The 14748-nt window shown below is 29.4% G+C and overlaps 1 protein-coding gene across 1 annotated transcript; it reads left to right on the forward strand.

Moving 5' to 3' along the window:
* Nucleotides 1–1595: 1595 nt before the first annotated feature.
* Nucleotides 1596–5448, forward strand: LOC135959841 (uncharacterized protein MAL13P1.304-like). The gene is made up of 2 exons (XM_065510935.1): nucleotides 1596–5343; nucleotides 5423–5448. Exons 1-2 carry the CDS (start codon nucleotides 1596–1598, stop codon nucleotides 5446–5448), a joined length of 3774 nt encoding a protein of 1257 aa, XP_065367007.1.
* Nucleotides 5449–14748: the final 9300 nt, after the last annotated feature.

Raw genomic sequence — 14748 nt, forward strand, 5'->3', positions numbered from 1 at the left:
TGCTTTACAAACCAAATACACAAAACTTAATTATAAGTTTAGCTAATAGCGGGAGAATTGATTATTTATGCTTTTACTGTTGCAAATAAAATCCAAGTACCCCAGGCATTTTATATTTCCATTAAAATATTGTAGCTAAAATGACTGTTATGTCTTCGATCATATTTTAGCCTCAAGCTATAAGAAAAAAGTTTTATTATTATTTATTTATTTTCCAGCAGTAGGAATGTATTACATGAGTTTGTTTGCTGGCTTTGGAATAACTTATTTTAAAGTTTGTTAATGACATTTATGTTTGGTTATACGGGTTATTTAAGTATATAAATTGTAATTTTTGGAAGAAGATTATATGAAATAAATTATGTAAGTTATGTGTAATTAACTAAATAATATTTGATATTAGTTTTGCAGTCTTGAAATTTTAAGGCGATGTAAATATTGTGGTTTTATAAAAAGCTTATTTATTTAAGAAAATAATATATACTTTCAAATTATGAAAAAATTTAAATATGTAATTGTTAAATTATATTTATATTAAATCTTTACCAGAAATCTTAGCAGTTTTTATAGGCAAATAAATATGAAATAATTGCTGCGTGCATCTAAAATAAAAGCAGAAATAGTCTTTGTATAAAATGCAAGCATTTGGGTATTTCTACGGTCAAGAACGCGACATTAGTTAACATTTTTCGAAATCATTTTAGTGGTACTATGTAAAGTGCAACAATTGTTTTTGTCGTTTACAATATATTATCAATAAAAATGGGTTCCAGAATGCGACAAAAATATAACTCGTATTCCATTGCTTCTAGAAAAATAAAAAAATCAAGGTATTGTCACAATATATTTTAAAACTAAGAGGCTTTCTGTTGATAACTCTCATATTGGAAAATGTTATCTATTTTTTTTACAATATTCACTATGATTTAGTACGCGACATTAAACTGAGATACAATTGGTATTTTTACTGATCTAGAATTCAAGAAAGGGAATTTAACATGTTTGAGCATGTTCAAATTGTGTATGACTATAACGAGTCTACTGGGGATGTAGGGGGACGTTCTTATGTTCATATTGAAATATATATAACTTCCTATACAAAATACATATTTTATTTTTTTCAAATATTTCCCTATTAATTTCTATCTAATAAAAACCATAAATACAAATTGAAATTTTTCTTCTCTCTTTTTCCATTTTATTTACAGAATAAAGTGAAAAAAATATTAATGAATTCCATGAATTAAATACCACAACGAATCAAATTGAGAATACTTAAAAAACAAATGAAAATTTTAATTAAATGATACAAAAAAAAAAAGAAAACTACTGATTGGTACAAATACATAAACGAGTAATTTATGAAATAATTATTAAATAATTTAGTTAAAAAGTGTTAATAATATAAAAGAAATATATACAATTAAACTATAATTAATGATATGGCGGAGGATATAAAACTATGCTGACATTTGTTATAATTAAAATAAAAAATAAAATTATATCAACTGAATAATATAATATAATAATAAATAACAAAAGTATTAAAACGTTAGTATTTATATGCAATTAATATGTGTAAAATTCATAAACAAATGCTTAACAATAGAATAATACAAATAATTGCTTTAATATGGCTGGTACAGCAGCAGCAATTAAACCTGTGTGTGGCTGGACAGCCAGCAATTACCCCAACCATAACGACAGCAGCAGCAGTTGGCTATCAACAGCAACAAAATTTGAAAAATTTAGGTTTAAAGCAAAAACATGTAATGAATACACATGACATAGCAAATAATAATAGTGGTAGTGGCAGCAATGCTACTCCCACTGGTGTTGGTACAACATCAAACAACAGATTAAATGTCAGCAACACGGATACCCAAATGACCCTCAAGCTAAAAGATGCAACAGCTAGAAATGCTTACACTAAAAATAGTGCAAAAACATTGTTATTTACAAAAGCCACTGGGACAGCTAATGTTAACATTACCTTTAGCAGCAGCTGGACAGAAAATATTACAACAAATAGCTCTCTAAAACCATTTAATATTTCCACAAATAAACCCCCTCAACTACACAACTATCAGGCAGCATTTGCAACAACTAAAACATTTACTAATGGTCAGATTTCCAAGAATATAATGAGATCTCCTGAGACGCCACTAAGTAATAATGCTGACAACAAATCCCTCTACAACAGCCCCCACTCAAATCATCTAAATACACCTGCATTATTAAACACAACAAACTACCAACCCCTAACAACTTGGCCATCTGTTGTGCAACTCAAAAGAAAATCCTTGCTAACAATGACATCTAAATATGAGTTGGATTCTGGGGAAACTAATGTAAAGGCAAAACCAACAATTATAAACAACTTAATAGGGAATAATAATTTAATTAATAAAACGGATTCAAAGGTAAACGAAGATCTACTGGAAATAAAAAAAGGATTAATTTCAAGGACTTTAAAGAATTCACAAGAAAATTATAATGAAAAAACAGCTGCCGCACAGTTAATTGAAAAAGATAATTCTCTGCCAACTGCCAAAGAAACCAGTACAACCACAAGTAAAAACTTACACAAAGAGCCAGAGGAAAATAAGTATTCTAAGAAAGTAGAGAAGAAATTAAAACAAACTCATTTAAATATAACGAATTTGAGTAAAAAAAATAACGATAAACAAGATATAAATAACAATGAAAAGGGGTATCAAAAGAAACTGGAAGTTAAAGGAGTAAAAATAGGGAAGGATCTTTTAACTAATATCGAAACTCCTATTTTAAGTGAACAAGAAAATATTCCCACAAAAGCTTCCACTATAAAGCAGACTTCCTTAAAAGAGCTTTCTTCAGAAACTTTTGATTCACTAACACAGAGGTCACAACATGCAAACAAGGATCTCGGTAACCAGACATCCTTAAAAGTTTTTGGTTTAGAAGAGCTTTCTTCAGAAAGTTTTGATTCAGCAACACAAAAGTTACATCAGGAAAACAAAGATGTCGGTAACCAGACTTCCTTAAAATCTTTTGGTTTAAAAGTGCTTTCTTCAGAAACTTTTGATTCACCAACACAAAAGTTACAACAGGAAAACAAAGATCTCGGTAACCAGACTTCCTTAAAAGCTTCTGGTTTAAAAGAGCTTTCTTCAGAAACTTTTGATTCACTAACACAGAGACTACAACATGCAAACAAAGATCTCGGAAATCAGACTTCCCTAAAAGCTTTTGGTTTTAAAGAGCTTTCTTCAGAAACTTCTGATACATTGCCATATCATAAAAACCAAGATTTCGCAAAGCTGACCAAGAGCTTACAGAAAGCTAATGGGACACTACTAGAGAATATGAAAGACAAACTAAACTTAAACAATACTAAACAAATTTCCTCTAAAGAAAAAGCTACTAAAGACAAAGGCTACACAGAAGTTCCACTAATTCATATCAAACCCAAAGAATCAAAAAGCTCTTTAGGAAATTACACTCAAAGTAAAGCTTTAAATGATACTAAAAGCAGTAAAATTTCAGCAAAGCTCTGGGAAGACCAAAAAAGCTCTATGCAGAAATCAATTTCATTTAACTTTAGTAAAACAGATGATTTTCATGAAGAAAGCACAAAAGCTACAGGCGATAGGAAAGAGCTTTCAAAGAGCGAATCAAGAGAAATACTTAAACAAGAGCTTTCTGCTATGACAGAAAATCCAAAGATGATTGGGAAAGCTAAAGAAAAGTCTTCGAACATTAAAACTCAAATTAATACAGAAAAACTCATTAAACTTTTATTTAAGCAAGAGTCTGAGCTGGAAACAAAATTATGGCAAATGAAACAGGCAGAAACTAAAATTAATAATAAGTTTTCAGCAGCATTAGAAATTATAAATAAAGAAATAACAGAACTAAAACAAGGACAACACCTGAAATCCAATGAACAAAACCTTATAGCTAATACACCTTTGGAGCTTCCGCCTATAGAAAAAATCAAAGACATTGACAAAAACCATAAGCTGCATGACTATGACAATGTAGGAAAAAATTCAATTAACAGTAATCGCCATGCGCTAGATAAACAACAAGAAATTTCTGGGAATTCAACATTCAGGCGACAAAAACGTTTAAACACGAAAATCCTTCAACCAGTCAATGCAACACAACCTTTAGCAACATTTCAGATACCTCAACCAGAAGATGACACAGACATTTCCCACGAATATATGACAGAAAACAGAACAGAAGTAAGTTCAGTACAAAAACCCAAAAGTGAAATCCCACCCAAAGCTGATACACAATCAATTATCGCCATAAACAAAAAAACACCAACTAAATCTAGAAATGAAAGCGTTGAATTGGAAACAGCGGATGTACATAAATTAAAATTTACTGATGAACAAAAACAATTGCCATTCAATATATCTACAGGAAATGGCAATAACATGACGGCAATAAACAATTATATGAATAACAAACAGCTGGATGGCAATTTGAAGCCGACTAAAGACAATAAAAACCAAAATATTCAATTTATTGGGGGGGAAAATGTTGTCAGTGAAACTAATGCCATTAATGTGACAACAAGAACAACAGCAGCAGCAACAGCAACGCCAGAAGAACAGAAAACAACTTTCAAAACATACTTAATCACAGCTCCTACTACTACTGACAAAGTGTCACCTACAGCAGTGTCACAACAAAAATTATTAGAATTTCCAACAACATTAACAACAGTCTTGGCACCAACCACCACCCCTTCCCATAAACCATTTGTTGTTTTTGCTGAAAGCCTTCAAACAACTACAACAGCCACCTCATTTACCACTGCTAATGGACCCTTATCAATACATGATTTAGTTAATACTAGATTAACCACCACAGCCAGTGCTGAAACGGAAACTATGCCAACTATCAACACAACACCATCACTAATGCAATTAGTTTCTATCACATCAACCACAGCATTACCATTCTTATATAATACAACTATTTCATCTTTTGCTTTGCCATCATCACCAGCATCAACATCTTCGTCCTCTGTGGCTGGTTTGCTTAGCAGCACTTTCGCCACAACATCAACGACAACAACACCCTCATGGCCAGTTAAGCATGCATCGGTGATGGAGGGCAATGTTATTTTAGGTGGTCTGATGATGGTTCACTCGCGTGAGGATAGCATTACTTGTGGTCCGATTATGCCTCAGGGTGGTATACAGGCTTTGGAAGCCATGCTTTACACTTTGGATCAGGTCAACAAGCAACAATTACTGCCCAATATTACTTTGGGTGCTCATATATTGGATGACTGTGATAAGGATACGTATGGCTTAGAAATGGCGGTGGATTTTATTAAGGGTAAGTCAGAAATTATTTTGGTTTTGTTTAATAAATTATAATATGCAACTTTTGTTACTTGCTCCCTGATATTTATTAGGGAATATACAATACAAATTCAATTAAAAGCTAGTAGAAACTTTGTATTTATTGCAAAAGGTGTCACAAATAATGCTGGAATCATAGATAAATACACATAGAGCGGAAGCTCTCCTGTTAAAGACCTAACTCAGTTGCCAAAAACCTAATTGCTGAGAATGTTTTAGTTAAAAAAACAATGTGAAAACAAAAACAACACTCGTATGTGTGATTATTTCGAGTAATAATTTTTTTTTAAGTTTCCACTCTATGTGTTTTTCTTTAATAATAGGAAAAGCTTCAATTGTTTTTCTCTTTGAAGTCCAAGCTTTTATTCTTCCGTTTTAAGCTTCAATACTTTTTCATTTAACATTTTATTTAAGTTTTATTGTGGATATTTTTTATATATTACTTAAGCTTCAAGAGTAATTTTTTAAAGTCCCTTTTTGAAGTTATATTTAAGTTTCAATCGTAAATCGTCTTCAGGTTTTATTTAAGCTTCAATCATGGTTCCTTTTCAAGTTTTATTTAAGCTTCTGTCGTAAATACTTTTAAAGCTTAACTTAAGCTTTTATCGTGGTTATTTTAAAGCTGCAATCGTGGTTATTTTAAAGCTTCAATCGTGGTTCTTTTAAAGCTTCAACCGTGATTCTTTTAAAGCTTCAATCATGGTTCTTTTAAAGTTTCAATCGTGGTTCTTTTAAAGCTTGAATCATGGTTCATTTAAAGCTTCAATCATGGTTGTTTTAAAGTTTCAATCGTGGTTCTTTTAAAGCTTCAATCGTGGTTCTTTTAAAGCTTCAATCATGGTTGTTTCAAAGTTTCAATCGTGGTTCTTTTAAATCTTCAATCGTGGTTCTTTTAAAGCTTCAATCATGGTTGTTTTAAAGATTCAATCGTGGTGCTTTTAAAGCTTCAATCGTGGTTATTTTAAAGCTTCAATCATGGTTCTTTTAAAGCTTCAATCGTGGTTCTTTTAAAGTTTCAATCGTGGTTCTTTTCATGCTCCAATCGCAGTTATCTTAAAGCTTCGATCGTGTTTCTTTTTAAGCTTCAATCGTGGTTCTTTTAAAGTTTCAATCGTGGTTCTTTTAAAGTTTCAATCGTGGATCTTTTAAAGCTTCTATCGTGGTTCTTTTAAAGTTTCAATCGCGGTTTTTTTAAAGCTTCAATCATGGTTGTTTTTAAGTTTCAATCGTGGTTCTTTTAAAGCTTCAATCGTGGTTCTTTTAAAGCTTCAATCATGGTTCATTTAAAGCTTCAATCATGGTTGTTTTAAAGTTTCAATCGTGATTCTTTTAAAGCTTCAATCGTGGTTCTTTTAAAGCTTCAATCATGGTTCTTTCAAAGCTTCAATTGTGGTTCTTTTAAAGCTCCAATCGTGGTTCTTTTAAAGTTTCAATCGTGGTTGTTTTAAAGTTTCAATCATGGTTCTTTTAAAGCTTCAATCATGGTTCTTTTAAAGTTTCAATCATGGTTCTTTTAAAGCTTCAATCATGGTTGTTTTAAAGTTTCAATCGTGGTTCTTTTAAAGCTTCAATCGTGGTTCTTTTAAAGTTTCAATCGTGGTTGTTTTAAAGTTTCAATCATGGTTCTTTTAAAGCTTCAATCATGGTTCTTTTAAAGTTTCAATCATGGTTCTTTTAAAGCTTCAATCATGGTTGTTTTAAAGTTTCAATCGTGGTTCTTTTAAAGCTTCAATCTTTTAAAGTTTCAATCATGGTTCTTTTAAAGTTTCAATCATGGTTCTTTTAAAGCTTCAATCATGGTTGTTTTAAAGTTTCAATCGTGGTTCTTTTAAAGCGTCAATCGTGGTTCTTTTAAAGTCTCAATCGTGGTTCTTTTAAAGCTTCAATCATGGTTCTTTTGAAGTTTAATCGTGGTTCTTTCAAAGCTTCAATCGTGGTTCTTTTAAAGCTTTAATCGTGGTTCTTTCAAAGCTTCAATCGTTGTTGTTTTTTATGTTTTATTTAAGCTTTAGTCTATGCTTTTTAAAGCTATATTTAAGCTTCAATCGTGATTATTTTAAAGTTTCAATCGTTGTTGTTTTTTATGTTTTATTTAAGCTTTAATCTTAGCTTTTTAAAAGTTTTATTTAAGCTTCAATCATGGTTCTTTTAAATCTTCAATCGTGGTTGTTTTTTTAAGTTTTATTTAATCTTTAATCGTTGTTCTTTTCAAAGCTTTATTTAATCGTGATTCTTTTTAAAGCATTATTGAAGCTTCAGTCGTAAATATTTGCAAAGCTTTAACAAAGCAAACTAACAAAGACATTCGAAAACGGTTGAGTGAGTAACAGCACGATAAGTAAGGCTTTCAGGTAAAAATTAAATTGACAAATTATACACAGCTCCTTTCGAAGGCTCATCGGCGAAATAAGTAACTATGATATAGAGAATTAAATATTTTTAATTAAGCTTCCTTAATAACTCTTTAAAAATTAAGCAAGTGTAACTCCAGCACTCGGAAAAATTTCTGCAAATTTATTTCAACAATTTATGTTTTATTCCCCTTAAATTTCACACCGGAAATACACAATTTCATTAACTAAAGTAATATTGTTAATAAAAAAAAGATACTTCCTTTGGGCAAAAAAAGAAATAAACTCAAAAACTGATTATAACTTTTTCCTTATTTTTGTTTTTCTTCGTTTTTTGATATCACAGCAAAATAAAAGGTGTTGGGCAAAGGGTTTCTATTTAATATGTTTTTTTTCCTCAACATTTAGGTTAAAATATGTATGAAAAGCAATTCAATATAAGAATTTATTAAGTGTAAAATTTACAGTGCTTGAAAACCATATAAATTATACATTCTTAGCTACATATAAGTTTATATATAAATTGTAAGAGTATTTAAAGCTGTAAACGCCTGTTACTTACTTAATACCCAAAAACAATTTTATTGCTTTTAGCCAACAATTGAAAAGTTAGCATTCGAGTTGCTACAATAATAAATAAAGTTAAAACGTAGTATCTTCAAATGTTCATTATTTGCCTTCGTTTAATTCCATTTGTCTGGGACGAAAAGAGTTTATTTTACTGTTTTCTTAAACTTTCATACCCTACCTACACTACCGCAATGGGGAGGATATTATGCGTTTGTGATGATGTTTGTAACGTCAAAAAATATTAGTCTCAGGCTGGCTGTCTGTCCCTGTAAACTTGTGAGCAAATTTTGATGATATTTCGATAAAATTTGGCACATGTATTATTTTTCGACGAAGCCTATTGAAACTGGTAATAATCGGTAAATTATTAAATTTCCTAAAATGTTGGTATCGAGAAAAAATTCAAAACAAATAAGTTTACCAAATTGGTAAATTGGAGATCGGTTCATAATTGGTCATAGCTCCCGTATAAGACTCACTTCCGATAATCACTCACGAAAATAAATTATTCAAATTTCAAGATAAATAGAGTTTAGCTCATTTACGGTCTGGTAAAAAAACAGAACAACATCGATTTTTGACCCATTTTTGATGTATATGTGGAGTACAAAATTAATATAGACAATAGACAATTTTTTAACTATAAATTTAAAAAAAAAAATTCAAAAATTTAAAAATTAATTTTGAAAAAAAAAATTTATTTATTTAAATTTTGTTTGACTAAAAATATTTAAAATTTGAATTTAAATAATTTTTTGAAGGGTATACAAGATTCGGCACAGCCGAATATAGCTTTTACTTGTTTTATTTTATTTCAGTTTCCTTTTTTTAGTTGTTGTTGTATTTCTTGCTGTTTCTTCTATTGTGATTTCTTGAGGAAAAATATTTACGCTTGTTTACCTTGTAATTTTTCCGTTTTAAGAGTTTAAGCCACAACTTTTAACCGGGCTTTTTTCAGTTATGCAGAAACACCCAAACAATGTCATATATTTAAAAAAGTTTTAATTTAGCACAGTGGATGCCACTGTAAAATATTCAGATTGAGATTTGGGTTGTGAAAACGGCTATCAACAGGCTGAATTTGTATCGCATGTAAAAGGAGGATATTCGAATATATATTGGATGTCTGTACAACACTCAATATTGTCCAGGAATTCCTATCATATCTTAGCTAGAGGTAGAGACATGAGTCTTTGACCAATTCATTTCAAATGTATTTCTGTACATAATCCACTGTACTTTATGTATGTACATTTAGTTCATTATTACTTATGCTATGAATATTGCTGTGGCAAAGTTTCTGTATGTGTATTTACGTCTGTGAACAATCTGTAAAAAGGTGTTCAAAATAATATGTAATATTCTGTTTTTTATAAGATGAGAAAGTACAATACAATACCCTACTTGCCATTTACTATTTTGGTATATTGAAAAGTAATGTATTGAGCCACTAGCTTCACAAGTTTTCTTTTACTCCCGCCAGAGTCGCCAAATGACATCTGCATGAGAAACTAGACTGTAAAAATGTTAAAATTATAATTAGTTACAAGTACTGCAGGGTTTTTATTACTTGCTATGCTCGACGGAGTTTGTGAGCTTTAAATTAAAGTCTTAAAATTAAACTGTTGAACGAGTATTGTGCGGTTTTATTTCTTTATGTTTTTAAATAAAACCTTAATGAAAATGCAATAAATTTTTAAGGCTGTTTGTTAGCCTTTAAGAAAGTAAATTTTTATTATCATGGAAAAATGGTAGAATTTCTATAAAGAAAAATGTAGTAATTATAAAGGGTGTCTGTAAAATGTTAGTAATTTCACAAATACACAATAAAAGTTATTAAATTCGTGATAGGAAAAGGAAGAAAAGAGCTCACAAAAAGCCCACTTAATGTTAATTTTTTTTATTTATTTTTATCATATTCAAATGTCGCGTTCTTAAATCTAAATTGTCATATGTTATCAGTACTATTCAATCGTTCTAATAAAATGGCTGGAAATAATTAATTTAAATCAAAAACAATTTCTGCATACAATAATCACACTGAACATTTTATTTTAATTTTCAAAGTATGTCGCATTCTCTATCTTAAGCTTATGTTTTTGCAAAAAGTAATGTTTTCAATCGTTCTAATGAAGTGCATGTTATCAGTAATATGCAAACGTTCTGAAAAACTTAATTCAAATCAAAACTTAGTATATTTATTTTGATTTGAATTTTTAAAGTCTGTCGCATTCTCTATATTAAGGTTAAGTTTTTTCAAAAACAAATGTTCCAATCAAGTGAATGAAAATTTTAATTCAAATAAAAATTTAGTGGCTTTAAGTAAAATAAAGATACTACATATATGAATCACAATGAACTTTATATTGGAATTTTCAAGAAGCGCCTTGTTCGCTATCGTTCTAATAAAGTGGCAGAAATTTTTCAAAGCAAAATTTTGTAGTTTTACCCCAAAAAAAAAAAAATAGTTTCTGCATATAATAATCTAACTAAACATTTTTATTTTCAAAGTGTGTCACGTTCGCTATCCAATGTATTGCCTTTTTTCAAAAAGAAATGGTTTTATTATTTTAGCATGCTTAATTTGATGAGTAAAACGTTTGCCGAAAGAATTAGGGAAGTAGCAATATGATATTTTGGAAAAATTAAAATAGATCCACTAAATTATAAAGAATATGGCAATAAAGCAGTTTAAAGGATGCCGAGAAGACCTTTCAAAATTGTTAAAAGCAAAAGGAACAACTATGAAAGTATGGTCGGTCAAGCCCGACCATATAATACCCTTCACTAAGTAAAAGAGCAAAAACATTTTTCTTTTAAAATTTCAATTATTTATATTTTTGAGTGATTTTCGGAAATGGGCCTTATATGGGGGCTATGACCAATTATGGACCGATCACCATGAAATTAAGTCGTGTGATTTATATCTATATGAAAGTTATTAATGCTGAATCTTGTGTTTTTTCCAACATTTTTAAGAGATTTATGCACGTTAAAGTGATTTTCGGAAGCGGGTCTATATGGGAGCTATGAGTAATTATGGACCGATCGTAACAAAATTTGGTGACATGAATTTTGTATATATAAAACTTATTTGGAGCGGAATTTGTGGAGATACATTAATAAATTAAACATTTATGACCGATAAAGTCCAATTTCGGAAGGACATTTGTATGGGGGCTAGGTGAAATAATGGACCGATTTCAGCCAGTTTCAACAGGCTTGGTTGAAAAAATAATATATACCAAATTTGATCGAAATATCTTCTCTGCGCACAAGGTTTACATGGACAGCCAGCCAGCCAGCCAACCAGACGGGAGGACGGACATCGTTTAATCGACTCAGAAAGTGATCCAAGTCGATCGGTATTCTTTAAGGTGGGTGTTATACTTTATGGTGGTGTAGGGTATAAAAATTCCTTAACAAATATAAAATATACCAGAAGTTTTCCAAAAAAATGTATTTGAACAAATCAAAATCAAACAATTTTGGTTTAAAATTTAAAATTTTTTACAATATTTAAAAAAATGTAGATGAAAATCAAACTTACATGTACTAATATTAAAAAATGGTTATTTGTGGTCAAAATTAAAAAAAATAAAAAATACGTATGAGTAATATTAATTCGTTAGTTGTTTTATAATATGTATTGGATATATCTAACAAACTAATAGAGATTATTAAAAAAAGTAAATGTTGCATAAACACAAGAGTTAAGCAGATTTTTTGTAGCTTTAACAAGTAACAATATTTTACTAATTTCATTAATTCTAATAAAAATAAACAAAACTTTGGAAATATTATCAAAAATTCAAAATATTTACTGCAAATAAAAATTTCTTTTAACAGTTTTCTTAGATTTATATTACTAAAGCAGTTTATTTTATTTAGTTTTGCGATTACTTGTGTAAAACTTCTTTGATAAACAAAAATTATATAAAACAATTCTAAAAGTTTTTGTAAATTAAATTAAACAATTATTTTATTTGAGCACAAAATTCTTTACCCAAATATTTTACAAATATATACAGAAATTTAATTGAAATGGATTTCTGTAAAAAAATCTGCCAAAATTTAAAAAATAAAAAATACGTATGAGTAATATTAATTAATTTTCTTGGTAAAATGCAGTAGCATTGACAGCTTAGTTAAATTCATAGAAGCACTAGTACATACATATATTCTCTAATAAATAAATAAAAAATATATTCGAAGCTTTTTTTGTAATTACGTCAAATAATCCTTTTTCGCAACGTAATTGCGTTCATAATAAATATTGTAAAAAAAATTATATAAATATTTTAACATGACAACTATCAACAAATGTATTATTAATCTACTTTAGTTTCAAATATTTGGTCTGTTCAATAACAAAAAAAAACTATTACGAATTATCACAAATTGTTTATAAATTTTCCAGGTCTTCAATACAAATTTAAAATGTTTGTGTGGAAATTTTTAATAATTCGTCATATTGTATTTCCCATTTTTCTATATGCAGTCTAAAATGAGTTCTATTGTTTGTCACGTTTTTAATTTTATGTTTATTGCTAATATGTTAGAAAAAACACAAAAGAAACGTTTTGCTATAAACAAAATGGTATTAAATTGCTATCTAGAAGTGGAATAAGAAAACAAATGTTTAACGTTTCTTTATTGTTTTACTTCATATACGTGCTAGTATCGCGTTCTTTACCTTATAATTTATTTTTTGATGAATACCTTTAGCCCTCGAGGTGGTAAATGAAAAAAAATCCAAGTCGCAAATTTATGCATTTTTCTGATGCAGTCGAAAACGAGTTACATTTTTTGTCGCGTTCTTGATATCTTGTCTATTGCTAATTTAACACAAAACCAATCCTATGCTACTGAAATGCTATCGCTAAACGAAAAAGAAAAATATTTTTTATGATTTCTTTACTGTGTGTTACTTCAAAGGTTTGCGAGTGTCGCGTTCTTGAACTTGGAATTGCTTTTTATACATATGAATACCTCTAGCAATTGTAGTGTTAAATAAAAACATTTTCTTCCAAGTCGCAAATTTATGCATTTTTCTAGATGCAGTCGAAAACGTGTTCTATTTTTTGTCACATTCTTGATATCATATTATCGCTAATATACCACAAAACCAACCATTTTCTTCTAAAATTGCTTCTCAAAATGGAAAAGAACAAAAATGTTTAAGATTTCTTTATGGTTTTTTTACTTCAAAAGCTTGCTAGTGTCGCGTTCTTGACCTTCGAATTGATTTTTATGTGAATACCTTTAGCACTCGTGGTGGTAAATGCAAATTTATGCATTTTTCCAGATGCAGTCGAAAACGTGTTCTATTTTATGTCGCGTTCTTAATGTCATGTTTATGGCTTTTATAACACAAAACCAAACTACTAAAAAAGAAAAATATTTTTTATCATTTCTTTGATGTTTGTTACTTCAAAGGCTTGCTAGTGTCTCGTTCTTGACCATGGAATTGAATACAATTTGCACTTGTTGCATTTTTCTAGCTAGATGCCTTCAAAAAGGAGTTCTATTATTTGTAGCGTTCTTGATATCATGTTTATGGCTTATATACCACAAAATCAACCATTTTCTTCTAAAATTGCTTCTCAAAATGAAAAAGAACAAACATTTTTAAGATTTCTTTATGGTTTTTTTTACTTCAAAAGCTTGTAAGTGTCGCGTTCTTGACCTTGGAATTGGTATTTATACGAATAAAAAAAAAATTGTTCCAAATCGCAAATTTATGCATTTTTCTAGATGCAGTCAAAAACGTGTTCTATTTTTTGTCGCATTCTTGATATCATGTTATCGCTAATATACCACAATACCAACCTTTTTCTATTAAAATTCCTTCTCAAAATGGAAAAGAACAAACATTTTTAAGATTTCTTTATGGTTTTTTACTTCAAATTCGTGCGAGTGTCGCGTTCTTGACTTTGGAATTGATATTTATATGATTACCTTTAGCAATCATAGTGTTAAATTAAAAAATTCCAAGTTGCAAATTTTTGGATTTTTATAGACGCAGTCGAAATGTTCTATTTTTTGTCGCGTTGTTGATATCATGTTTATTTCTAATATACCACTAAATATTCCTTCTCAAAATGGAAAAGAACAAACATTTTTAAGATTTCTTTATGGTTTTTTACTTAAATTAAAAAATTCCAAGTCGCAAATTTTTGGATTTTTATAGACGCAGTCGAAGCCAGTTCTATTTTTTGTCGCGTTGTTGATATCATGTTTATTTCTAATATACCACAAACCAGCCTTTTTCTACTAAAATGTTATCGCAATATAGAAAAATAAAAACAATTTTTAACATTTCTTTGTTGTGTTTTATTTCCAAGTGTCGCGTTATTGTCTTTGGAGTGGATTTTTATGTGAATACATTTACTTTCGTGGTTATAAATTAAAACATTTTATTCCAAGTCGCAAGTTTATGCATTTTTCTAGATTCT

Source organism: Calliphora vicina, chromosome 5 (assembly GCF_958450345.1).
Source record: "Calliphora vicina chromosome 5, idCalVici1.1, whole genome shotgun sequence".
Lineage (NCBI taxonomy): Eukaryota > Metazoa > Arthropoda > Insecta > Diptera > Calliphoridae > Calliphora > Calliphora vicina.

Bases quoted from the DNA above. Each gene is read 5' to 3' on its own strand.
- LOC135959841 (XM_065510935.1), top strand. From the start codon at position 1,596: ATGCTTAACAATAGAATAATACAAATAATTGCTTTAATATGGCTGGTA. The intron at 5,344-5,422 runs GTAAGTCAGAAA...GATATTTATTAG, and splicing joins GGCGGTGGATTTTATTAAGG to GGAATATACAATACAAATTC.